Raw genomic sequence first — 26092 nt, forward strand, 5'->3', positions numbered from 1 at the left:
CCTTTCGTCCACAGGTCTACCATCCAGTGAGGCACAACAGCTTACACTCTTTATGCAGAAAGCCACAGACTATATAAAATGATTTTGTTTACTACTTTTATTACTGTCACTTTAAATATTGTATCTCCAGTATTTAAAGGGCAGTTCTATATTAAAATAAATAAATAAAAATAAGAACTTTCAGGTCAATTATACTTTGTAGGAACTACTGAAACAAGAGAAAACAAAAAGGTGCTCTACATCAAATACCCTAAACACATACTTGTCGCTCTAGATCCTGAATTTTTTTGGCATCAGCTGCTTTCTCTTTTAAACGTATCTTCTGCGGAATAGATGGATTTCCAGACTCAGCTTTCAGCTTCTTAACCTATCAATAATAAGGAAAGAAAATGTTAAGAAGTGTATTTAAAACACACCAGAGAAACCCCAGGAGAGATGTGTAATGTATTCATTCATTCATTTATTAATTCCCAGATAGGGCGCTGTGCTGGAGATACGGAGGGCAAACAAGATAAGCCTGCTTTCATAGTGCTTGTACTCTGGTGAAGGAGCACACGATAAGCTAATAAAGTAAATCAACGATTAAATAAAATAACTTCAGAGACCGACAAGTGCTATAAAACTGAGTGAAAGAATGGGAAGAAAGGTCAGAAGGGGACAGGACTGGTAGCTCCATTAGATTAGGAGATCAGAAGAGGTCTTTCTGGGGAGAAACTGGAGCTGAAACTTGAATGAGGAGTGAGACATGGAAGCAACCAGGCCAGAGTAATCTAGACCAAGGTGGCCCATGGAATAAGTGTGGCATGTTCAAGAATCAGAGGGAGGTGTGGTGTGGCGGCAGGAGGGTGGTACATACGTGTGAGGCTGCAGAGGCAGGCAGGGTTCAGACAATATGGGGGCCTGATGGATTATGAAAAGGAGCTCAGATTCATTCTCAGTCTAATCTAAAACGGACTACACACCTACGAGCAAACCCAAACCCAATCTAGCTATTTTCATCAGCAGAGTTTACAGTATTGACTCAGTTACACTTACAAGGCTAAAAAGAACTAATTGTTGAACAGGGTTCATCACAGAAACACATTCTAAAATGATCATACTACCTCAAGTCTGAGCTTCTCAATTTCTTCATTTGCTTCTTTAAGCCGAACCGCATCTTTATCCAGAAGTTCCTGATTTTCAGCATACCACTGTAATCTTTTTTGCAGACGACTGATTTCTTGCTTATGGGTTTCTTCTAAAATTTTTATTTCATATAATTTTTCACCTATAAGAAAAAGGAACTCCTGAACTTGATTGTAATTTTCCAAAATATGGAAATAAACTAAATTACATGAAAACCAATGCCTATCTAATGAAAGTGTTATGAAAAAATATGCAAAAAAATGATCTTTGCAATGTAGTGTCCAGTTTAATCAATTAGTAAAGAAAGATGAAGACTGTCTTTACAGTCCAAATCCTCAAATTCATAGCAAAATTGGCTGTGTATAAAGTTTTTGATAAATCAACTGTCTTTCCACTGACTTTCATTATAAAAGCAAAGTTGTTTTGGGGCGCCTGGGTGGCGCAGCCGTTAAGCGTCTGCCTTTGGCTCAGGGCGTGATCCCGGCGTTGTGGGATCGAGCCCCACATCAGGCTCCTCCGCTATGAGCCTGCTTCTTCCTCTCCCACTCCCCCTGCTTGTGTTCCCTCTCTCGCTGGCTGTCTCTATCTCTGTCGAATAAATAAATAAAATCTTAAAAAAATAAAAAATAAAAGCAAAGTTGTTTCCATGGGACAATAAATGTTGGATCCAAGAGATAATAAACATGAATTCCTATAATTATATTAAAATTGCAATGGGAAACATTAGAGTTTACTGTGCATGATTTCATTTAACACAACAAACATATGGTGGGCACTATTATTACTATTCTATTTTACAGATGAGGAAAGCAAATGTTAATTTTCTTACAAACAGGTAAGTGGATTTTACCGTACATTTCTTACACTGAAGATCACAGTATCACAGCAGAAAGAACCTCACAAGGGCTCCTCTGATCCACTTTTCTAGCCCTGGGTTCTGTCATCCTAAGCTCCAAACCACAGGCGCACTCAATACCATGCTCAAGAAACACACTCCAGCAACCTCCCTCCACCCTTTCACTTCTGCGTCTTTCCCTGTCAGGACCCAGCTCAAATGCCACTCTTCCCTAAAACCCCTGTGTAGTATCATAGTACCACGTCTTATATTTATTTGCAATTTTTAAAATATTAAACTTCTCTGCATTCTTATCTTACGCTCCTTTGTTTTCCCTGGTGGGGAATGTCACATTTATCCTTGTGTTTTCTATAAACACAGTGCACTGTTATTTGTTCATTTGGCAAATACTTGAGAGCCTAGGTTTCAGACCCAGGGATAAAAAGGCAGACCATGCCCTCAGGAAGGTCACCGTCTAGCCAGGGTGACAGACATGAATGTGAATAAATATAAGATGCCACAGATTCAAAATAATCCTTGATTTTTTTCTGATCCTGCAATTATCCCTGTTAAAACCAATCAAATGTGCATATTAATAACTAGTTTTTTAAAAATTTTCTAAAATTACAATATACTTCAAGGAATAGCCTTTTGATTCCTTAAGTAGTAATAGCAACCATTACTTAAATTCAAGATTAAAACACTTCTGAGTGAGTATAAAGGTAAACTGTTTCAGCTCAGCGATTTACCTGTGGCATAAGCAATCTGATCTTTGGCTTGGTCTCTCTCTTTCTTCATTTTTTCCAAGTCTACTTCAAGAGCTTGTTTGTCTTGCTTCAGTCTTTTGATGTCTTCCAATAAATTGTTTTTTTCTTTCTTGACAGTCATAGAATGACAAAAGCAAATTATTTCTGGCCACAAAAAATTGTGGTATAGGCTCTCTTTTACCCCATCTATCATAAATTCTACATACATATTTTTTATAAATACATAATTATTTTTCCTAAATTTACTTCTGGTGTCATCACTTTCTTCCACCCCGCCAGATTATTAATAACTCCCCAGAGCCTACTAGATCAGTTCTAATCCTCTAACTCAACATAGCCTAACCACCCTCCAATGAACTGTTCTCACTTCTCCTGGATACTGCAATAACGTCCTAACTAGTGTGCCTCTTCCACTTTCAGCAGCTAGTCTATTCTCCTCACGGTAGCCAAAGAAATTTTAATTAAAAAAATACTGAAGTCTAACTGACATACAATAAATATCCTATTAGTTTCAGGTGTACATCATAGTGACTTGATATTTTTACACATCATGAAATGATCCCCATGGGAAGTCTAGTTATGATCTGTCATCACACAAAGTTATTACATTATTGACTAGATTCCCTATGCTGTCCATTACACCCCTGTGTCTTATTTTATAACTGGTAATTTATACTTCACCTGCCCCTCCTCCCACACCCCCCGCTTCTGGTAACCAAGTTTGTTTCTTGCACCTACAAGTCTGTTTTTTGTTTATTTCACATATAAGTCTGTTTCATTCGTTTATTTCACATATAAGTGAAATCATATGGTATTTGTTTTCTTCTGACTTACACTTAGCATGATACCCTCTAGATCCTTCCATGTTGTCACAAATAGCAAGATCTCATCCTTTTTTATGACTAATATTCGGTGCTCATCTATCAGTGGATGTTTACATTGCTTCCATATCTTGGCTAGTATAAAAGATGCTGCAAGGGACAGAGGGCTGCACGAATCTCTTCGGACTGCTGTTTCCATTTTCTCTGGATTAATACCCGAAGTGGAGTTGCTGGATCATATAGTTCTATTTTTGATTTTTTGAGGATCCTTCATTCCATTTTCCACACTGGCTGCACAAACATTCCCACCAACAGTGTATGAGAGTTCCCTCTTCCCCACAACCTCACCAACACTTGTTATTTTTTGTCTTTTTGACCATAGCGCATGTGACAGGTATGAGGTGACATCTCATTGGGGCTTTGACTTGCATTTCCCTGATGATGAGAGATGTTAAGCATACTTTCATGTGTCTGTTGGCCATTTGTCTATCGTCTTTGGAAAAATGTCTACTCATGTCCTCTGGCTGTTTTTTAATCACGTTGTGTTTTTGACATTAAGTTGTATGAATTCTTGATATATTTTGGATATTAACCCCTTATCAGATATATCATTTACAAATATCTTCTCCCACTCCATAGACTGCCTTTTCATTTTGTTGATGGCTTCCTTCACTGTGCAAAAGCTTTTTAGTTTAATATAACCCCATTTGTTCATTTAAGATTTTGTTGCCTTTGCCTGAGGAGACTGGTCCAAAAAAAAAAAAATGCTAAGAACAATGTCCAAGAGCTTACTGCCTATGGTTTTCTCTGGGAGTTTTATGGTTCAGGTCATACATTCAAGTCTTTAATCCATTTTGATTTTTTTTTTTTTTTTTAAAGAGAAAGCACTCGTGTGCCCATGTGTGTGAGTGGGGGGAGGGGAAGAGGGAGACAGAGAATCCCAACCAGTCTCCACCACGCCCAGTGTGGAGCTTGACGCAGGGCTTGATCTCACGACTCTGAGATCATGACCTGAGCCAAAATCAAGAGTTAGATGCTTAACTGACTGAGCCACCCAGGTGCTCCTTGAATTTATTTTTATATATGGTGTAAGACAGCTGTCCAGTTTCATTCTTTGGTATGTCTCTGTCCAGTTTTCCCAACATAATGTATTGAATAGACTGTCTTTTCCCCCATCGTATATTCTTGCCTTTGTCATAGATTGATTGACCACATGTGTGGGTTTTTTCATGAGCTCTCTATTCCAAAGAGGAATTGTTTTAAAGAGGCAGTGAGTTTTGTTCCTCTGAAATTCTCTGCTGGCTCCCATCCCTCTCAGGGTAAATCCAAAGTCCTTACCATGACCTTCAGTGTCCTGTAACCCAGCCCTACCCATGCCTCGGACCATATCTACCCTAAATCTTCCTCTTCCCACCTCATTCCAGCATCAGAGACTTCTAGCTGTTCTTTGAAAAGAACCAGCACACTCTCACCGCAAGGTGTTGGCACTTACTGTTTCCTCTGCCTCCTCTACAGTGCTCTGCCCCCAGATAGCCAGGTGGCTCACTATTTTACTTCATCAAGATTTCTGCTCAAATGAAACCCCAGGAAGATCATTCCTGACCACTCTTTGTAAAACAGCAACCCTCATCCTGACTTCCAGGTATGTTGCTTTATTTTCTGGTCACAACGCTCATCACTACCTGACGTATGTTTAGTGGAAAGCAGAACTTTATTAGTCTTTTATGAAAAATGCATAAAAATGCTTGGCGCATAAAAAAAGCTGAATGAATGCTCAATATGCCCTACTTCATTGCCCTCAATTCCTCTTCTCAACAAAATCATGCTTATCTTTCAAAGCTTAGTTCAGATGAGGCTGTTCCTGATAAGCCCCTCCTGTGTTCCCCCAAAACGTTCACTGTGCTTCTAGCACAGTACTCATCACTCTGAGTCACGGGACATCGATTTGTGTACATGCCTCTTCTCTTTAACAGGCTGAGGACTCTCTGGGGACCAAGACTGATTTATTACTACTACCTGTATACTTTACGGCACTAAGTGCACAGCTTGTACTCAATAAATGGTCACTGAACTGAACTCATAACTGCTGAAGAAACTCTTGGACTCACAGCAGTACTGTCGGTATAGTTAAGTTTCAAAATAAAATTCTTACAAATTCTGTTATCACTCTACCTCATAATCCCAAATCCAGTCTTATGAAGAAAATAAATCCACTCGTTAAAGCGCCGTATAATCGTGGTTTCTAGCTCTGTCACAGACTTAACGGCATCGTTAACTGTTTAGTCTTCTGCGTGACCTTCTGTAGACGTCTTTTCAGGAGAGCAGTGAGTTTCACGTTTTTGCATGCTCAGGCTCTTTTGTTTGTCTACAACTACATTTTGTTGATTTAGTTCAATCAATTTAGACGTGCTCTCTAGTAGAGTCTACTTCATGGAATTACAGAGTTTTAGAATCCAAGGAACTTTAAACATCTTGAGTTCGGTCATGCAATTGACACTTAAATAAATGTCCCCTCTATGCTTGCATCTTTCCAGGGAATAAGACTTCCCACCTTGAAGAAGGCCAGTAACATCCCAAGTCAATCCTGTGGGCACAGGGTTTTGGGCTGGCAAGTACTTGCATGCCCTTGTAAGTTACTATGCAGACATTTGGAGAGCGTCTCTGCCTGCCTCTCTGGCCTTGTCCTTACCCACTTCTGCCGCAGAGATCTCTAGTTCTAGAAAATAACAAGGCCTTTCCTGACGTAGGGGCTTATGCTCTTCTCCTGGCTGGAAGGCTCAATCTTTGCATAGTTGGCTGCTGCTTCTCTTCAGCTCTCAACTCTTGATGTAACTTTCTCAGAGTGTCTCCTAGACCACACTGTAGACTACTTACTGCCTTACCCTCTGCCCCACCCACCCTTATTCACCATTTTTATCTTCTTCAAAGCACATCTATTTGCAATTATTTCCTTTATTTACTTACTGTCTTCCCTACTAGAATACATGTTCCTAGCAAGCAAGGTTTGTGCCCGTCTTCTATACCTACTGTATTTCCAACGCCAGGAGGAGTGCCTGGCAGGTGGCAGGTGCGTCATAAAGGCTGACTGAATGAAAGCTGTAGTTAGCCTCATTCTTCTTCCTGCCCCAGGATACTAAAAAGAGTGAGCTCAGACCTTGCTTTTGCTATGTTTCTATCTATGCTTTATAAAGAACCAACTCGTATTTTAATACTAATCAGTATTAATTTTTAAGGTACAAATCAGACTGTACAAAAGTACACTCAATATGTGTATTATAGTATAGATTTCTCCCAGTATAAATTTTTGCTCTAAAATCAAACCCAGAATACCAAAGTAAATGAAAACAAAAGGTGTATTTACATTCTATCTTACAGTATTTGCAGAAATTAACAAATCCCCCCCAAGTTTTTACTATTATCTTAAACACTTTCTTTTCAATTTCTTTTTAGGTTTTTCCTGCTTTGGTAGTTTCACCATTGGGGGCCTAGATGTAGATTTTTATCCTGAGCAGGGTCACTGGGTTTCCTGAATTTGAGAATTCATCTCTTTTATCATTTCTGGGAAATTCTCAGTCATTACTTTTAAAAATATTTAAATATATTTTAGCATTTCATATATCTTATATTTTTCATTTTTAGTCTATTTATATTATAGTCTATCCAAAAATTCCTATTGAGGTTCTAATGCTGCTGTTTATTAAATCTTCTGATGCCCACTCATGGTGGATGATTTCTCTGGGTTTTACAATTTTGTGTTATGAGCATATTGTCAGTGGGTTTTTATCTGTAGAAATACTATGTGAGCTGGGTTCAGGGTATATACTTACTTCTAAGAGCTATTTTGCATTTGTTTCTTCTAGATACACTAGAGATTATCACTGACTCAGGGCCGCAGTGTATGTTATTTTTTCCGGTTTGAGCATGACCAACCCTTGCAGGTAGTGTCAATTCAAATACTAAAACACAAATGAAGGCAGAAGAGATGACATTTGCATTGAACAATCGGGAAAGCACGGGCACTGAGCAGAGGAGACTTTCTCCCCCTCCTATCTAGCAATCAAGTTAAAACAGAAAAGCTTCTTGACATCTCAGCCTCTTGCAAAGGTGGGTGGATGTTCTCCTAGTCTGCTGCCGTACTGAAGGATACGGCCCGTTGAACTCCAGGTGTCCTGTCTCCACTTTGCTATCAAAGCTCCAGCCCGTGGCTAGTGAACTGCTGGCCTGGGAGCAGATGTTTACTGTTAGGTTTTTATCCCTCCTCCTTTCTGGCCCCTAGAGAGTTCCCTTATTTTCTTAAGAGCTTTTACATTATGCATTTATGAGATGTTTATTCTATTTTACTCAGCATTTTCTGATGTTTTTAGTGGAAGTTTTAGTTTCCTATCTCTCAGAAAAATATTTTCAAAACAGCACTTTTAAAAGGTTGCTAATAACAGTTTGAATAAAGCAATGTTATGCGTGAAACCTTACTATGATTTTCCAAGCCTTCATAAAACATAGCAATATTAATTTCTCCTTTAACTTGCTAATTTTTGATGCCTACTGGCAAGGGTGTTAGGGGGAGTCCAACCATTCACTCCTCTAACCTATCTGCCTAACTACCTATCTAATCATGCTATACACACATATATACACCTGAAGAAAGTTGCCAAACAGATAGATTCACATTTGAAGCTGCATCTTATATACCACAGAAGCCTGCTAAAGATGTTATTAAACTAGGGTATGTTTAGATTTCTATGTAACAAAACTTTACATAATTTCTTGTTAAAAAGTGGTATGTAATTGGCATTTTTTAAATTCATATAGTCATTCAAACAGGTTAGAAGGGCTTTTTAGTTTCATGCCATGGTTCTCAATGGGAGTGGGGAGAATTGACCGCCCTCCCACAGGGACAAGTCTGGAAATGGGGCAGTGCTTTAGATTCTTATAATCACTGGTGAGTGCTTTGAACATGTATTTCTTGGGAACAGGGATGACAAAAATTGTGCAATACATGGAAGTGTTCTGCTTAAAATAGAATTAACCTGCCCCAAATTCCAAAACTTCTCCCACTGACAAATACCACTTTAGAAAATTCTAAGCCATATACTTTATAATACGATTCAATAAAAATAAAGAAAAAAGTTATGGAGCAGCTTTTGTATTTCACGTCTGGGTTAGGCACACGGGATGCAAATATTTGTAGACACAGTCTCTGCCTTCTAGAAGTGCACAGTGCATTGAAGACAGGTAAAAAGCCAACTAACGTTTTAAAGTGAACAATTACCTTCAAAGTATTTTCCTATTTCAGCTTACATTTCCAATAAGGAATTTATTTGAAAGAAGGTATATATGCCCTAAGTAAGGTTATGCCTCTAATATGGCTTCATGTGATGATCACTAGATGAGAGGCTGGATTATAAAGAGGATGCCACTGAAAACCAGTATTATGTCATTTTTTCCACTAAGGTCACATGTATATTAAATGCTAATTTTAGATATACCTTAATTTTTTAATGGTATGAAATTTATAACAGATCTTATCTATTCATAGATTATAAAAACAGATTTTTTTACACATGTAGAAATTTTAATAATAAATTATTTACTATCCTTATGCAACTTACCTGTGCCACCCGCAGTTCTGCTAACACATCTGTAAAATTCTGGGTTTTGGTGGGCTCTGAGTCTTCAACTACTTGAGACAGGAAACGGCTTTTGTGCATCTGTTCTCTTATTTTGAAAGTAAAAAGTTTTTTTTTAAACAAAGTACTCCTTTCAATGAAAAATATACAATTCTTAAAATTAAAAAAATCTAATGGACATTGCAACTATTTGAGCCACTTATTAATATTTTAATCTTTAGAGTAAATAAATGGCTCATACACATGGTAAATGACAAACAAAACAAAACACAGTCTATTATTTAAAGTTAGAATCAACTTTTCTGGTTTTCCAGAAACATTATACAAGGAGTTTAGGAATGCACTTAAAATCATCTAATCCTAATATAAAGAAACCATCTATTTCGTTGTGAAAGTGCATTTAAAGCTTCAGTTTGGGATCCGGGAATAGATCATCTCTTTTAAACCCACGTAATATGTGATGTGATATTTTATTTTATTTTATTTTTATTTTATTTTTTTTTTTTTTAAAGATTTTATTTATTTATTTATGTGACAGAGAGACAGCCAGCGAGAGAGGGAACACAAGCAGGGGGAGTGGGAGAGGAAGAAGCAGGCTCACAGCGGAGGAGCCTGATGTGGGGCTCGATCCCGGAACGCCAGGATCACGCCCTGAGCCGAAGGCAGACGCTTTAACGACTGCGCTACCCAGGCGCCCCTGATGTGATATTTTAAAAATACTTTACTGAAACATACTTGATTGAAAAGAAATCAGATATAAATGCTTTCACGCATCAGAACTGTGCAGATTATCACAACTGGCTTGGGGTCATACACTTAAGGCTAAAGAAGCTTTTTCTGATAGCAGTCCCATCTAAGTGATTAGGTGTCTATTGGAAGTGACACAAAACTTGCAAGCCATTTCCTAAAAGAAGGTAGTACCCTAATTTGCGCATGTTTATAAGTTCAGCCTTTTCACTTACTATGTTAAAGTTGGATGTAATAGTATCTAAAAGATCTTGCAGTCTGAAATAGGATTCCTAAGTAGGTGCTGTTGCTCCATGGGCTTGCCATGCTGAGTGCCGGTTGATAACAACTCACAAGTTCTTCTCTGGAGAAATGCCCTCAGCCAAATGGCACCCTCTGCCCCCGGCCTAGAAGATATCCCCCACTCCCTTCCTGGGCATACCTCAGCCAGTGACTGACTAGTTTGAGGGTATAAAAGGTTGCTTCCCCCCCCCCCCCCCCGCCACCTCAAGTGGGACCAACTCTGATGCAATCTGTTTTCCTGAGCTTTCTGGTAAGAACAGAATAAATAAAGCCAGTCTCTGATTAAGACCACATTCCTATTTACCTTCCCTGCCCTTCTCCCATCTTGCTTCTCTTGTTCCCCTTCTTCTGAGCATTATCCTCCAAGAAATCACCTCCATAAGGATCCCTACCTCAGGCTCTACTTCTAAAGAACCTGACCTAAAACATTAAGCGATCATTATATGATACCTATATTTTTAGTATTATTAATCACATGGTTCCTTAGGAAATGGTTAAGCATCTCAGGCTTAATGACTAATCAAGAGGAATACTGTATACTCAGTTTCCTAAAACTGATGTCAAACTCAAATATGAATATGCTAAAAATACTAAAATATGTACTACAGTCATCTAGTACTAAAAGAAAAATACACGGAATATTAAACCTATAAAAACCACAAACTATAAATAAAATTTCTAGTAAAATTTTTTTCAGTTCCAAGTAAAAATAAATGTATTTTTAATATAACAATAAAATGCTTAGAGACAGTCTAAGTATATTTGGTTTTATGAATTCAAAAAGGACTTACTTTAAGGAAGCTAACTCAGTGAATAAACTCTGGTTTTCCTTGAACATTCGCTCCTCATTTTTCTTGTTTTGTTCTTGGAGATCTTTCACTTGATTATACAATTTTTCATTTTCCTTTTTATAAACAGAAAATTACATTTTAGTTAAAAGTCATTAGTACTTATATAACCCAAGTATATACGCTTACAACAGATACATCCTTTAAACATTTTTAGTCTTCAATTTATTCAGTTTTGAGTACACAAAATCTTCTTAAAACTCTTTATATCTTCTCAGACGAAAACCTGTTATTTGAAAACAATTTTTTCTAGAATGCTTACTTGAAAAAAAAAAAAAGTTGCAAAAATTCCCAAAGCCAAAGATCTTAATGTCAGTATAAGGCACTGTATCTCACAAGAGTAAGCAGGCGAGTGGCTGCAAAAACAACAACATCCCAACTGTGTGGACCAGGGGCAGAAAGGCCCACTAGGACTGTCTGCATCCTCTTTTTTCCGATTCTAGCCTAGCTTCCTGCAATGAGGTAATTGGATATAGATAGCCACGATGGGCTTCCATGCTTGTTTCTGGAAATTTCTGTGAGCAGGGAGTTAGAGACCAGGTATTTCTGAAAGTGGAAGGACAAGGCAGAGACTAGGCCCAGTTCTCCACCAGCCTTGGACTAAAGCGACTCAAACCAATCTGTGCGTAGGTGCTATGGCTTATTAACTTTTTTAAAATTAGGAATCTGATGAAAACCAAGGACCTATGAGAATCTAATAAAAACCATGGACTGTCTCACCATGTCTGGCCTAGTGCTTGGTAAGATGATCTGTGCTTAAATACCTGCAATGTAATGTACACAGATATGGAAGTTTTGCATTGTATTTGTGGGAGAAGGTAGCTGGCATCCTTATGGGCCTGTGAAACACTCCTTAAAAACGTGTGCTCTCGGGGTGCCTGGGTGGCACAGTTGGTTAAGCGAACGACTCTCGGTTTTGGCTCAGGTCATGATCTCAGGGTCAAGGGATCGAGCCCCATGCTGGGCTCCACACTCAGCATGGAGTCTGCTTGGGATTCTCTCCCCCTCTTCTTCTGCTGCCCCCCTCCCCACCCCATACTCTTGCTCTAACAAATAAATAGATCTTTAAAAAACAAACAAAAACGGGTGTATTTTTTTAAAAGATTTTTTATTTATTTGACAGAGAGAGACACAGCGAGAGAGGAAACACAAGCAGGGGGAGTGGGAGAGGGAGAAGCAGGCTTCCCGGTGAGCAGGGAGCGCGATGCGGAACTCGATCCCAGGACCCTGGGATCATGACCTGAGCCAAACGCAGACGCTTAACAACTGAGCCACCCAGGTGCCCCCCAAAACGGGTGTTCTCTCCAGTAAGATCACAATGGCAGGCAAAGGATTTGGAAGGTTCTCACTAACTCTAGGGCAGTGTGCCCTACAAAATCAGTACTATTTGATCTACAGGAAAGTTGTGAATCACTGATTTGATAATGCTTTCTCTGGTTATCCTCAGATGACAATGCTTATTATTGACAGGCGTGATGCTTAAAAGTCAAAAGAGAAAAAGGTAATGAGGGAGAAAGAGAAGGGGAGGGAAATAAGGGAAAAGGGGAGGAAACTACGATGAAGTTTTATGCTGGAGATCACTAGACCTGTGCTGGCTAACTGGCTAGTCAGCATCACCAAGACTCCATCACACATGGCAAGTATCTGCCTTCTGTAGCACAGACAGATCTTTTCTCATTTAATTCACCTTTTTTACTCTCAGCACATTGGCAATTAATTTCAGATCTGTATTATATTCAATAATACCAAAACTAGTCAATATAATCTACTGAAAAGCATTACAGAAAACTAAAGAAAAATAGGGCAGCATCTAAGAAATATGGCTATTAAAAATAGTAACAGACGACATTCCCTAACTGGTTACTGTGTGCCAGGTACTAAGAGGTTGGTTTGCACTTTGTTATTTTTTATACTTTTTCTCCTTCATATTTTAATTTCATAACCATCATATGAGGTAGCTACTGTATTACCAACCCCACTCACAGATGAGGAACCTGGCTGAGAGAGGTGAAGTGATTTGCCCAAGGCTGCACAGCAGGAGTGGAGGGAGAACTAACACCAGATTCTTTGAACCCAGAACCTATGCTCTTAACCAGCTTCATTATACGCCCATGAAAAACGTTCAGACTAGTCAAATTACTACTTCTCATATTTGCCAGAATTCCCGTTACCTGCTACATGAGCACAGAAATATTTTAATACGCTTTACTTTTTATAATCAAAGGATCTCAAGAACAAACTCACAAAGTGCTGAAAAATCACCACACCTGCTGATATCCTTGAAGCAGTGTCTCTTGTTCCTGTATTTCTTTTTGAATTTGCTTCAATTTTTCTTCAGTGACAGGATCAGCTGTTTCTCCAAAATGTAACCATCTTTGCTTTTTGTTTGCTTCCTCAAAGCTACTTAACTTTGAGAAAATACAGACATTATTTAGGAAAGGAGATGATGAAGTGAGAAATGAAGAAGAATAACAGAAAACTCAAGGTGCATAGATCTAAAACTGTCCTATAACTACAATGGAATTACCACCAACTGGCTAAATCATTACAATGTGATGTTTTGTGCTGATGGCTCCAGCCATGACAGTAACTCAGAAATGCTACACGGTGTCATTCTCTGAACCTAGGCCTTCTATAGCAGTCTTTCCGAAACTGTCTTCTTTGAAGGTCATAGTGAACTAAGGGATTTGTTTTCAAAAAGGACTGCTAACAGAAGAAAATTATCAAAATGAGCCAATTTAAATTTTGATTTTTTCCCAGTGGGTTCGATTTAGGCTCTGTTGTGAGGAGGCAGTCTCGGGAACTACATTCATATTTTATACAGGAAATACATCAAGTCAAACAGCCCCAGGAACAAAGGATGACAATGCATTTTGCAGGGAGTACAAGTTCTTTTTAATCAATAAAAGAAGAAATAGGACAATGTGTCTAGTACCTTGGCTTGAAGAATGTAATTGTCTTGGTTCAGTTTGAAGAGTTCCTTTTCCTGTTGTCTCTTTAGTTCTTCCATCTTATTTTCCAGCTCTCTCTCTTTTTCTGAGAATGTAACTTTAATTTGCTCAATTAGGGCTTGTGCACCCCTCCATTTTTCCTCTGCTTCCTGAACTCTTTTAAACATAATTATCTCGGTCTCCGTGTTCTCACCACGGTAGCCTGAAGAATCCTTTTAAGGAGAAGCATTATAAAAATTTTTTTTTAATTATGTTAGTCACCATACAGTACATCATTAGTTTTTGATGTAGTGTTCTAGGATTCATTGTTTGCGTATAACACCCAGAGCTCCATGCAATAAGCAGAAGCATTACTTCGTTATAGTATATTTATATACTAGATTTCAACACAGGTGGTTAGGGAAAAAAAACCAACACAATGAATAAAGATGACATGGTTAACAATGTTCTACTCTATAAGGAAATCAATAAATATTCAGTAAGATTAGAACATCACGCTTGATGCAAAAGAAATTTCATCATTTATTTTATTATAAAACAAAAAAATTATGAATGTGACTTTGAAATTCAATACCTACATTCTGAAACTGAACACCGTAATCAGTTTCTGTAGACTCTTCAGCCTTCTTAGGAGTAGCCAGGCAACCTTCAATTTTGGGAGCTGCTTTACCCAAAGCTGCAGGTTTGATGACTTTTGTTCCAGATAAGATTTCTAAATTTGTAAACAATGGACAGAAGCACCACAAATGCAAACAAAGTTGAATGTGTATTCAGCAATTATGTAACAATAAGCACTAATACAATGGGAACACTAGGCTAGAAGAGGATCTGAAAAAAGGCTGAGGTCTAACACTATAACACAGCTGTTTCACTGCACTCAGAACTGCTGTCCATAATCAACATTTCAGAAGGAAAACTGACCCAAGATTCATGTCCAATGATAAATGGAGCTCAAAAGAAAACAAAACAAAAACATGAGAATGTGGATAGGGATAATTTCAAGACTTACTAATGTTAAATAAACTATTCTTTAAAATAGTCACAGCAATAACAAATAAGAATATCTAAATGATGAATCAAAGAGCAGCTGACCGACTTTATGAAGCACTTTAGTTCAGATCAAGTGCGCTTTCAAAGCACACTTTTCATAAATAATGTGTATCAAGATATATACATATAGGTAGATATATCAACGGAATAATAAAAATTGCATGGAATCTTTCTAACAGCTAGTTTAAATTTGACTTAAAAAATAAAATTGTAATACTGCTATAAAACCCCGATAACAGATATTAGAAAAAATGTGATTAATATATGTTCTGGTCAAATTTTCAGCTTTTAAGGTACCTCGTAAATCCCCAAACAGTAGGAATAATTCTAAGGCCAATAAATTACTCAGCTAATAATACAAAGAATGTTTATGAGAAATACCTTGAAGAGATCTTGAGGCCCATATTCAAATACTACAGGTTCTGAGCTGAACAGTCAGTCAACATTTATTTATCTGCCTTAGAGGTAAATGAAGAACTGAAATTTATATTTTTAAATATAATTTCTTCAAGAGGCTAACTTTTAAGTGTAAAGTTTACTTTTTCATTAAAAGTGAAAAAATACGTGGTTATTAAAGATTTGGAAAATACAGAAAAGTCAAAAAAAGAACAAGTCATCAGTAGTACCTTACTCAAAGATTTCTTTCTCATCTTTTTTGCAGGTATGCAGGGGTTTTCCTTACAGAGTAGTAGTCATATTTAATTGGACTATTCCATGTGGAAGGTTTTCTGGAGAACTTTCTTAAAGTCTTCAAAAAGGAACTGAGTCATTGCAAAAGGTGGCATTCATCCTTCCAAATCACTGGAGATCCATTCATTTGGCCAATGAATGGTCGGGTGATCTGCTAGCATTGTCATTCTCCCTAGGAAGTAGCAGCTAAGAGTGGCAGTGGTTCTTATTCAAGTTGTAGTCAGCCAGTGCTTTCATACCATAATTCTCTCTTCTTGAATTCTTAATTTTGATTTCTCTAAGTAATTATTTTTAGTAATGGTACATAGACAGTATCTTTTTCCTTTATATATGACAAAAAATTTGCCTGGATAAAAAACTTAAACATGAAAACATTGCAGAATTTCGACCTCATGAACCCTTCTTGAAAAAACAATGGATTAAGAAAATTTAGTTAAATAAGAAACCAATCAAAATAATTCCAGAATGGAGAAGCTATGGCTAAGGGACTTATGAAAAGAAAGCATTCCATCTCTTTAATAATCAGAACCAAGACCTAAATTCAAAAGCTGAGGGGAATTAAGGTTGCAGGATAGAATATAATAAATAAACTTGAACAAGAGAAAATGAAATCAACAAAAATGAGTAAAAGGCATGTGAGTGGGGAATGTAAGAGTTTTACTACCTTATATTTCAGAGAAGGGAAAAAGATAATGTATATAATTGAAAATGCAGTTAAAAGCAGCATGATTCTGGCAATCTTTGAGTGGTTTTCAAAATCGATTTTCTTAAAGGGTTCTTTTAGGATTTAATATTTCTTAGGATGAAGTTTCTTTTTCTGAAACTTACAGATTTAAGAAAAACCAAATCTAATATTTTATTTAAAAGAACTTGCAGGGGTGTCGGGGTAGCTCTGTTGGTTGAGCGTTGCCTGAAGGTGGAGCTGGGCTCTGCACTCAACGGGGAGACAGTTTGGGAGTCTCTCCCTCCCTCTCCTTCTGCCCCTCACCCTGCTCATGCACTCTCTTTCTCTCTCTCTCAAAAATAAATAAATCTTAATAATAATAATAAAAAAAGAACTTGTAAGGAGTGATCCTGTTCTTATAAAATGTTTTGTCCATTTAGCCATATGTCTGCCTCTCTCCTTCCTTCCATCCACCCATCTATGCTTCCTTCTATCTGTGTAAGGACATACAAATGAAAAGCATGAAATGATGTTCACTCACTTGCTAAATGATTGCTTTCTTTTTGCTTTTCTATATATTTTCATTTAAATAATGAGCAACTACTCCTTTTGCGACAAGAAACTTATTAGTGTAGGGGCACCTGGGTGGCTCAGTTGGTTAAGCGTCTGCCTTCGGCTCGGGTCATGATCTCAGGGTCCTGGGATCCAGCCCAGCATCAGGCTCCCTATTCAGTGGGGAGTCTGTTTCTCCCCCTGCCCCTCGCCCCAAAATTTGTGCTCTTGTTCTCTCTCAAATAAATAAAATCTTTTTTTTTTAAAAGAAGGAACGAACTTGTTAGTCTAAAAATAAAAACATAAATAGCCAAAGAAAATTAATTTAGAATAAAAAGGAAAACCACCACACAGCAGGTACTGCTAATTGCCAATCTCCTCTTCTTCCCTACTAATAGAAACTTCCTTATTAATTTTGTCCTGGACAGCAATATACCCAATTGAAAATACTCATCTCCCTGGACTCTAGGCAACTGAGGGTGGCCACAAGATCAAAATTCAGGCTAATAAGATGAAAGCAAAAGTTTCTTACATGGGGCTTCCAGAAAAGTCACTACTTTCCTGATGAAGAAGTTGATGATTTAACTGGCATGGACCTTTTTACCTTTTACCTTTCCTCCTGACCTGGCCTGGAGGCTGAAATAGCCACCTTGTTATAATGAAGACAAAAGTCACAGATAAAGGATTTTGCAGCGGGAAAGAAGAAAGGATCTGGTTCCTTGCACAGTTGAACCAGCTGGGAACTGCCTATTCCGGCCTTCTTGTTATATGACAAAGAGAAACTGTGAGTAAGCCCCAGCAGCTGGCTGCTTTTTCTTCTTAATCAGTGTCGATTCCAAGTGAATTCTCTAGGATTTCTGTACACTAATCTCTATCTCAGAGTCTGCTTGTTGGAGAACCCAACCTGTGACCAAAAAAAACCAACCATCCCAAAGGAATTAAAATTATTCTGAATAAAACTAAAATTGCTCTGGGAGAATTTTACAATAAAAAGAGATTAAAAAAATCACACTTATTAGTCTAATGAAAAAAAGTAACTCAGAATAAAAATGGACAGTCAAGGTTTATCATTGTACTTTAATATAAATTTTACGGTTTTATTTTTATTTTGGTAGTCACAAATGCTATAAAATTTTGAAACAAGAAAAAATACTCATAAAAATATTGTTGCTTTCCTCTATCAACCTCTAAATCATGCCCCTCATTTCTCTTCTACCCACTGTGACATTCCTTCTGTCTTCATTCTTAGTAATTTCAAAGTCTTATAGGTGATCCTTTCAAACCCTGGCTCTTGGGTCCTTATACTTAACCGTTTCTCCACCTCCGCTACTTACTTCATTGGTATACTCTAGGTCTTTTCTTTACTAGTAACATAATCACTTCTAATCTCAATCTTAGGCATTTACTCTCTATCAGTCCTATCTCCCACTTCATGTCCTCTGGTACTTGGATCCCATCAATCCTTTAACCCACACTCACAGACAGTTGATCCTACCTGTTTCATACTGTATTATACCCCTTGATGTCCTTTCTTCCTTCCTTACTCAACTTGAAGTCCACATACACCAGTAGCTCCCTTCTTGCTCCTCTCTCAGTTCACTGCACACATTTGGCAAAAACCACTCTTCTTGGCAAATTCAACTACACAACTACCCAACATCGACAATCATGTACCAAAATGTGGATGAACACATGTGCGTGCGCGCACACACACGCACACGCACACACAAATACGCTGCCTGGTATCAATTTAAATCCATAATCACTAACTTCAAGAAGACTCTGCTGTGGGCAGTTTAGTCCTCCAGGATGGCTACTTCGTATCTTCTCTTCTCTCCTCTAATACTCCTACCCCATCCTCAATGCCAGCTAATGATACTATGCTTTATTTCTTAGAGACAATGGAAGCAATCAGAAGAAATCACCCACATTCTTTCACCGTTTCTACTTAACCACCAGTACCTGTACCCACGTCCTCCCCTTCCCCATCTGCTTGCATAGATGAACTGTCCATGCCTCTATCTGGAGCCAAGCCTTCCAATGAACGCTAGATTCCATCACAGTACCTCTACTCAAGACACTGCTCTAGCAATTCTTCCCCTCTCACCATCATGAATCTACTGAAATCTTTCCAAAATGCACAAATACGCTATTAGACATACTATTATTTCTACCATTTATAAAAAAGCAAAGCAAAAAGCTTTTCTTGACTCGACTTCTTATGCCAGCTACCATCCCTTTTTTTTTTTTTTTTTTTTTTTGCCTTTTACACTCTTTCCTCCTGGTCTATGAAGTATCCAATTTCATTTCTCCCATTCCCTTCCATTTTCATTCAGCCCACCTTTTACAGCCACATAACCATGGAAACTGGCCAGTTTACTGATGACCTCCTCTATGATAAACCCAAAAGTCAGTTCCCAGTTTCCACTTTCCTTTCTCTCTCAGCAGCAACCGATAGCTAAATCAATTCTCCTTTCTTCACTTGGCTTTCAGGATCCCACATATTCAGGTTTCTTCCAACCTTACTCTCGTCTCTTTTGCAGGTTACTCCTCTTCTCCCTGACTTTCTAGGCATGCCCAGGGCCTAGGCCTCGGTGTGCTTTTCTTCTATAGCGATGCTCACTCTCTTGATAACCTTTGTCAACCTCATGGCTTAAAAACCACCTATATTAGTTTTAACAATAACTCCCAAATCATATCTGCAGTCCACACCTCCCTCTTGAACTCTAGACTTTTCTAATTGGTTCCTTGTCATCTCCGCTTGCGTGCAGAACAGTCATTTCAAAAATAAGAGAAAATAAGGCAATACAAAAGACTTTGTAGGGGAAGGAATTAGAGGTTCACAGGTTAAGAACAAGAGGAAAGGATGCTTGCATTAATCCTAGAGAATCATATTCCTGTCTCTCCAGAATAACTACCGTCTGCTGCTATTCTCCTCTACTCTGATGCAAATCAGCCTTGGCCTTCCTTTCCATCTTAGATGCACAGGTTGCTGCAGCAAACATACACACACAAAGGCAGGAGAGAGTCTTTAATGCCTAAAGAATTTAAAATAGAGTCAAAGTGGTCCTGGACTTAATAGTCCTAGAGAAAAGCAAGGAAAGACATTTTAAGTTAGAAATGAATTTTCCAACGAGGACAGTTCTCTTCATGACAACTATCACCATGTAACAATGATGAAATTGGCCACTTATTAAATTCAATCACAAAGGGACAGACAAAATGCTTCTGGCTCCACTGCTCTCCCTTCCTCATTGGAATTTAAAGGCAGCAGAAATGTTGGTCTGATCTGAACATTTCTATTTCTTTTAATAGCTGCATGGGGTTCTTAGTTGAAAATTACTCTTTCCTACTGTCAATATAAATGACTGCATTAGGAAATAACAAACAGAGACACTGCGATACATAAAAATATGCATTATGTGATATATAAAACATCCAGCCTGTCTCAGTCTATACTGAACTAATATCCAAATAATCTATCAGCCTTCATTTGTAGGTTGTCATTTGCATTCTGCATTTGTAGCTCTTCTCTGGTAAACACTGGATAATCCAAAGTCAACCAGATGAGGATGCGTTTGACTCTCCCACTCACTTCCCATACTTTATGAGTGTCATTCAGGAAAGCCTAGAGCCAATGACCGAAAACGTCCTGTAAACTGAATGTTTCAGAATGGAATATCCTATCTTAAGATGAATTCTTTCCTATGAAAAGAAAAGTTCATAGAAGCAGAGAAAGAAATAGGGAAAGTAAAGAACAAGGAAAGTAAAATAATACCATACGCACAGAACCCTATTACAAAAAGAGCATATAATTATACCTTTTTTCTTAGCTTGATTTGAAGTGGGAATGGATCTCAAGTTTTTGCTTTTCATAACGTCCTTTGAAGTTTTCTTTTCAAGAGTAGAAAAAGTCTTGAATGGTGAACTGGGTTTGCCATAGCCTGAGCTCCTAACTGATGCATATAATCCACTCTGGGGTTTTCTTTTAAGTAACGGAGGTGCACTCTTGGCTTTCTTGTATGGTACCTGTTTACCAGTTACAGCCCCCTCTTCTCCAGAACTGAGTTGAGATCTAAAAGCCTGCACACAACAAGCAGCAACTCTTTAGGACTTAAATAAACTTCAAAGACAGCTGTAAATGAAGATTTAACAGATGACAAAACCACAGTGATTACTAAATAATAGTTTGTAGAAGGCAAATCACTACATATTAAAGTTCCCAAAGCCTAACTCATCAGAATTTTAGTATTTTGAAGTACATCTGGAAAGTCAGGAGTAAAACAAAGCAAAATAATAGAACAAAATAAGCTTGCCAGAAAGCAAGATGTGTAATTACTAGAATTAAGATAGAAGAGAGAAAAGAAAATACTTTGAAATAACATAAAATTTTATCTTTTTTTCCTCCAGATTTCTCAAGATAAAAATTTATTACTACCCTGTCTTATTCCACAAAAAACTGGAGATGGTTTATGGTAAACATATAACTTAGAACTGCAAAATAAAACTAGAATATTGAAATCAAAGAAACTAAAAATCAGAATAGATCAAGAACAGAAGAAAAAGGAACAGAGAAATATAACTTTCTCAACAGCTGCTAACAGCATTTACATAAAATGTCAATTCACCTACTTTGGCAGAACACACACCACTGGAAAGATTAAATAAAAAGCACTAGAGTGATGGATAAACCGTTTTCTTGTGCTACTCAAATTCTGGACCATGCTTACTAAAAACAAATGAAGCATGTAAAGAAGAAAGCTATCGCTACAGGAATATTAAAACTGGGAACCACAGGACGTTGTAATAAATATTGCTCACAAATATCCAGGATCTAAGTGGAGGTTCGTATGCAATCAATGCCCCTAGTTCAAGCAGTACCCACTTAAATTCAATAGTAGTTACATAACTTCGTTTATCAAATTTCAAATCAACTTACATTATAAACACTTACTTTATTTATTTTGTCATCCTGAGGCAATAATGAAGGACCAACAGATAGTTTTTTCCTTAAAATATCAAGGTACATTTTATCTATATGTTCTTCCATAGTATTTACTCCTGGACAGCCATTTTCTATACCTTTACTTGTTGTCTTTTCTAAAACCACATTCTCTTCATTTTTGTCAAAAAATTGGTTTGCATTTTGTGGCTCTTGAGATATAATATTTAGGTTCATCTTAAGGGGTGAAGGGCTAACAAATTCAGTTTCTTTTCTATCAGCCAGTTTCTTAAAGCTATAAAACAAAACACAGAATGAACCTTAGGTGACTCCTCAAATACCAGTTATATCTATATAGATCTCACATATATCACATGTATTTACACACACAAAATATAAGAAATATTTGTATTTTAATATGTATAATATTATTTATATATAATAATAAATACATTTAATATTTGTAACTATCCAAATTAGGTCATTAATGTTAAATACATTATTTCTGTAATTCTGGTTGGCAGGGTATACTTATATAGTGTCCTATAACTCCTTTAAATTTCAGATAATATAATTTAATGCAGTATAAAATAAGGCATTACATGGATCACTGAGACCTACTTCAAAGGAAAGACAAACCAAGCAAGACTGAGATTGTTTTTGTGTAAGAAAAAATAAAAAGTGAATTTCTAATAAACTTTGTGTAATTAATCTTTTTTCCATAATATCATAAAGTCAACATGCATTTGAGGCAGGAAAAATATTTTACACATTTTTAGAAGAAGCTAAAGAATAATTTATGTCAATGAGAAAGAGTATAAATATTAAAAAGCATAAATTTTATCATAGTATAGGAAGAATTTTAAAGTAAAACAGGAAAATCACTAGTATCTTAAAATCATTTCTGTGGTTTAAAAACACTTAAATACAATGTAATATTTCAAAACATTTCATTTTTAAAATAGAGAAAATATCCCTTAAGGAAATGTTCTAAATGTGTGTAAATATCAGTATAGTATAGGGGCTCCAAAAATATGGATATTGTTATCTTCAAACTATGTAATCATGGTCTACTAGGTCATTTAGTTTTATAATTTATAAAACAAGATGTCATTTATAAAATAAAGTTTAAGAGGCTACTACTTTCATATATGCTAGACTGGCTTCTCAGTAATTGTTAGAACTTTCTAAGTAGTTGGCATCATCAGAAAATATAATAGCTCTTTCCTTCTTTAGAATCTGGTGAGAAGCTCTTCCAAACTGTCTGTTCTTCCTGTGTACTAACTAAATTACATTTCCTCACCTCCCTGAATCTACTTGGGCCCAATTACTAGTTCTTATCTTTAGAATGTGAGGCTATGGTGACAAGAACCTAAGATATGTGTCATTGGCTCAGTGGCTGGTTTTGGGTGGCAAGGAAAATGATACTAGAAGCAGGAGAAGTGGCAACCTATGTTTTACAGTAACAAAACATTTGCCAAATGGTCACCTACAATAGTTTATAAGGCAGATCACATGGGTACTAAGAAAAATGGCAGGAGAGTTTCTAAGTGCTAGCAACTATTGGCTACTTCTGACAAAATACTAAAAGAAAGATATGAGCTCAAGATAAAAAAAAGGGCCAGTTTGTAAGAAATCAAAGAGAACAGAGAGGGTAGAAACTCAGTACTTCTAAAGTTCACTCTCTGTGAACCTAACAGTAGGATTCAGCATTGAAAAATGCTATGAAAAAGCAGGATTTCATGAGACTTCTCAGTTGCAAAGAGTGACTCGGTCCTTTGACAAAGATCATATTAAAGAAGTCCTCTTCACACTTAAGATTATTGTTCTCAGTAATATACAGATAGCTGCAACTAAACTGAGAGGAAAAAATAAAGAGGGACCAAAAAAAAGCAGATTTAAAACCTCTGTCTAGCAAACTGACTTTATAGTTACTGGCACATGGGACTGACTGGAAACTAACAGATCAGAAGCCTACTAAACTTTTTGAAGGAAGTGTAATGACAAAGAAACTACAACCATATTTAAAAAACAAACAAACAATAAAAGCCAGAGACTTGTTTGGGAGGCTTAAAACCACCTGCAGGCAGGAAGTGGACTAAGAAAGGAATGCATCCTCCAAGATGGGCACAGACTCCCCACGAAACCCACTTCAGTTGTGGCCAGGAATGTAAATGTTGTTGTAAGGCCTTTCCAGTGGATTTCAAGGTTCCATTACTGATTGCTGTATTTTCTTCATATTTTTCCCTTCCAAACGGGAGTATTTATTGCAGTTTCACTATCATATGTTGGGTGGGAATGAAGAAGTAGAGAACTTGTGTTTCTAATCATTAGTAGACAGTGAGGAGCCACGTTCAAACATGGTGGAGAAAACTGTGCTTCACCTGGAAATCCTGGCCTTTAAGATGGACAAGGTCCCGAACGGGACTTTGGGCTCATCGGGAGGGATAGTGGGTCTTTGTATGAAGAAGAGTAAAATGGATATTTGGCTATTAGAAAGGTAGATTCTGGTAGAGACTAACTAGATGCCTGTCAAACTCATTTACTTTTCTTTCTGAGCATACAAGCAAATCCTATATCCAGCCCATTGGACCTTCTTAGCTAGATGTGCTGGTTATTACCAACAGAATGTGAATTGAAGTGATGTAATACTTTTGTGTTGAGGCAATTAAAAGGAATTATGCTAAATTACCTTTTTTCTTTCTTTATCAACTGGTTGGATAAGGCCATGGCAACCTTAAAACCATGTGTTGAGGACAAAGTAGCCCGGGTCCCTAAATGACTATGGGGAGTAGAGTCCCATCCCAACCCCACTGACATACACGGGATTATGATGTGAGCAAAAAATAAATTTTTGATTATGTTTAGCTACTAAAATTTTAATAATCCTAGTACCTAGGATTATTCACTCTACAGTTTAACTAAAGAGTTTTCAGATATGTGTACTAAAGTTTATAATATTGACATTTCCGAAATGACTATTATATCTTTAATATATACTTGTTTTTAGACTTCAAACATAAATGAAAAAATCTCTATTTAGAATTCACATTAGTAAAATGATTCCACCTATGCCAACAAAGACACAAGGTGTGTAGGCGAATCTCTTCATTAACACTAACATAGCCCCCAAACAACAGTAAGTAAGAATAATTTGCCCTTTAAAACATACTAACTAGTGCTGCAGATCAGTGGAAGAATACTAGACTTAGCATTCCAGTAGACGGGCTTTCGTGTAGGCTTCACTGCCTCGTGAACTAGCACAGATGTAGAAACAGGATGAGAAATGGCTACAAGTGGATTTACATGATGAGGGAGTAGTATAAGGAGGGGCTCCAACTGTGTCTGCGGAACACACAAATGAACGAATGAATACATGGGGGGGTGACAGGCTTCTCCCAGAACTATTTCATGGAGATCAAAGAGCTGACAATGTGAATGGTCAAGCACATGGACTTCCTGTGTTTCCTGGTTATAAACATATGATCTTGAGCAATTTCTTTCACTTCTTTTTTTAGAGGGATAGGGGGAGGAGAAGAGGGAGAGGGAGAGAGAATCTCAGGCAGGTTCCATGTCCAGCACAGAGCCCAACAGGGGGCTCAATCTCACAACCCTGAGATCATGACCTGAGCCAGAATCAAGAGTTGGACGTTTAACCAACTGAGCCACCCAGGTGTCCCTATTTAACTTCTTTAAGCCTCAGTTTTCTTATCTATGAAATGGAGATGATAATAAACTATACCTCATAGAGTTGCTGTTAGAGTAAATGAAATCTAATATGTAAAGAACTCTGCCCAGGACCTGGCCCACAGCAAGCATGTGATAAAAATGTTAGCTGTTATCACCATCACCACCACCATCTCCATCATCATCACCTGGTTCTTGTGACAGCTCCACCACGAAATTGGTTTACCTCCGTTTCATCACTTGAATGATGCAGATAAAGACGCCTGCCCCATTTGTTATGAGGATCACATGAGATGAGGGATGTGACACAAACGCAAGGTTACTGTGATGTGCTACTCTGTGTGAGGAGAATGACAGCGAGGTCCCCTGAGCTTCCATTAAAATGTACTGAAGCCCGCTGCTCTTGTGACTGAAACACCTACCCTGTAAAACGATGGCTGGTCTGTGACTACGAGCAAAGCTAAGTGGTTTATAAAGAAGCAAATCTATGGTGCATACAAAATA

General features: G+C 37.5%; 1 protein-coding gene across 5 annotated transcripts in view; it reads right to left on the reverse strand.

The window, feature by feature from the left end:
• The window catches only part of CEP162 (centrosomal protein 162), a 101337-nt gene that overhangs the window by 35129 nt on the left and 40116 nt on the right, over positions 1 to 26092 (reverse strand). For all 5 annotated transcript variants that reach the window (XM_026506983.4, XM_057303937.1, XM_026506984.4 and 2 more), the window contains 10 exons: positions 21914 to 22196; positions 20781 to 21042; positions 14582 to 14715; positions 13988 to 14215; positions 13320 to 13460; positions 10996 to 11108; positions 9158 to 9263; positions 2710 to 2836; positions 1104 to 1267; positions 263 to 367 (listed from right to left, as the gene is read on the reverse strand). In XM_026506983.4, the coding sequence (XP_026362768.1) occupies positions 263 to 367; positions 1104 to 1267; positions 2710 to 2836; positions 9158 to 9263; positions 10996 to 11108; positions 13320 to 13460; positions 13988 to 14215; positions 14582 to 14715; positions 20781 to 21042; positions 21914 to 22196 (1663 nt within the window). The remainder of the gene's footprint in view (positions 1 to 262; positions 368 to 1103; positions 1268 to 2709; positions 2837 to 9157; positions 9264 to 10995; positions 11109 to 13319; positions 13461 to 13987; positions 14216 to 14581; positions 14716 to 20780; positions 21043 to 21913; positions 22197 to 26092) is intronic.

This window comes from Ursus arctos, unplaced genomic scaffold, assembly GCF_023065955.2.
Source record: "Ursus arctos isolate Adak ecotype North America unplaced genomic scaffold, UrsArc2.0 scaffold_29, whole genome shotgun sequence".
Taxonomy (NCBI): domain Eukaryota; kingdom Metazoa; phylum Chordata; class Mammalia; order Carnivora; family Ursidae; genus Ursus; species Ursus arctos.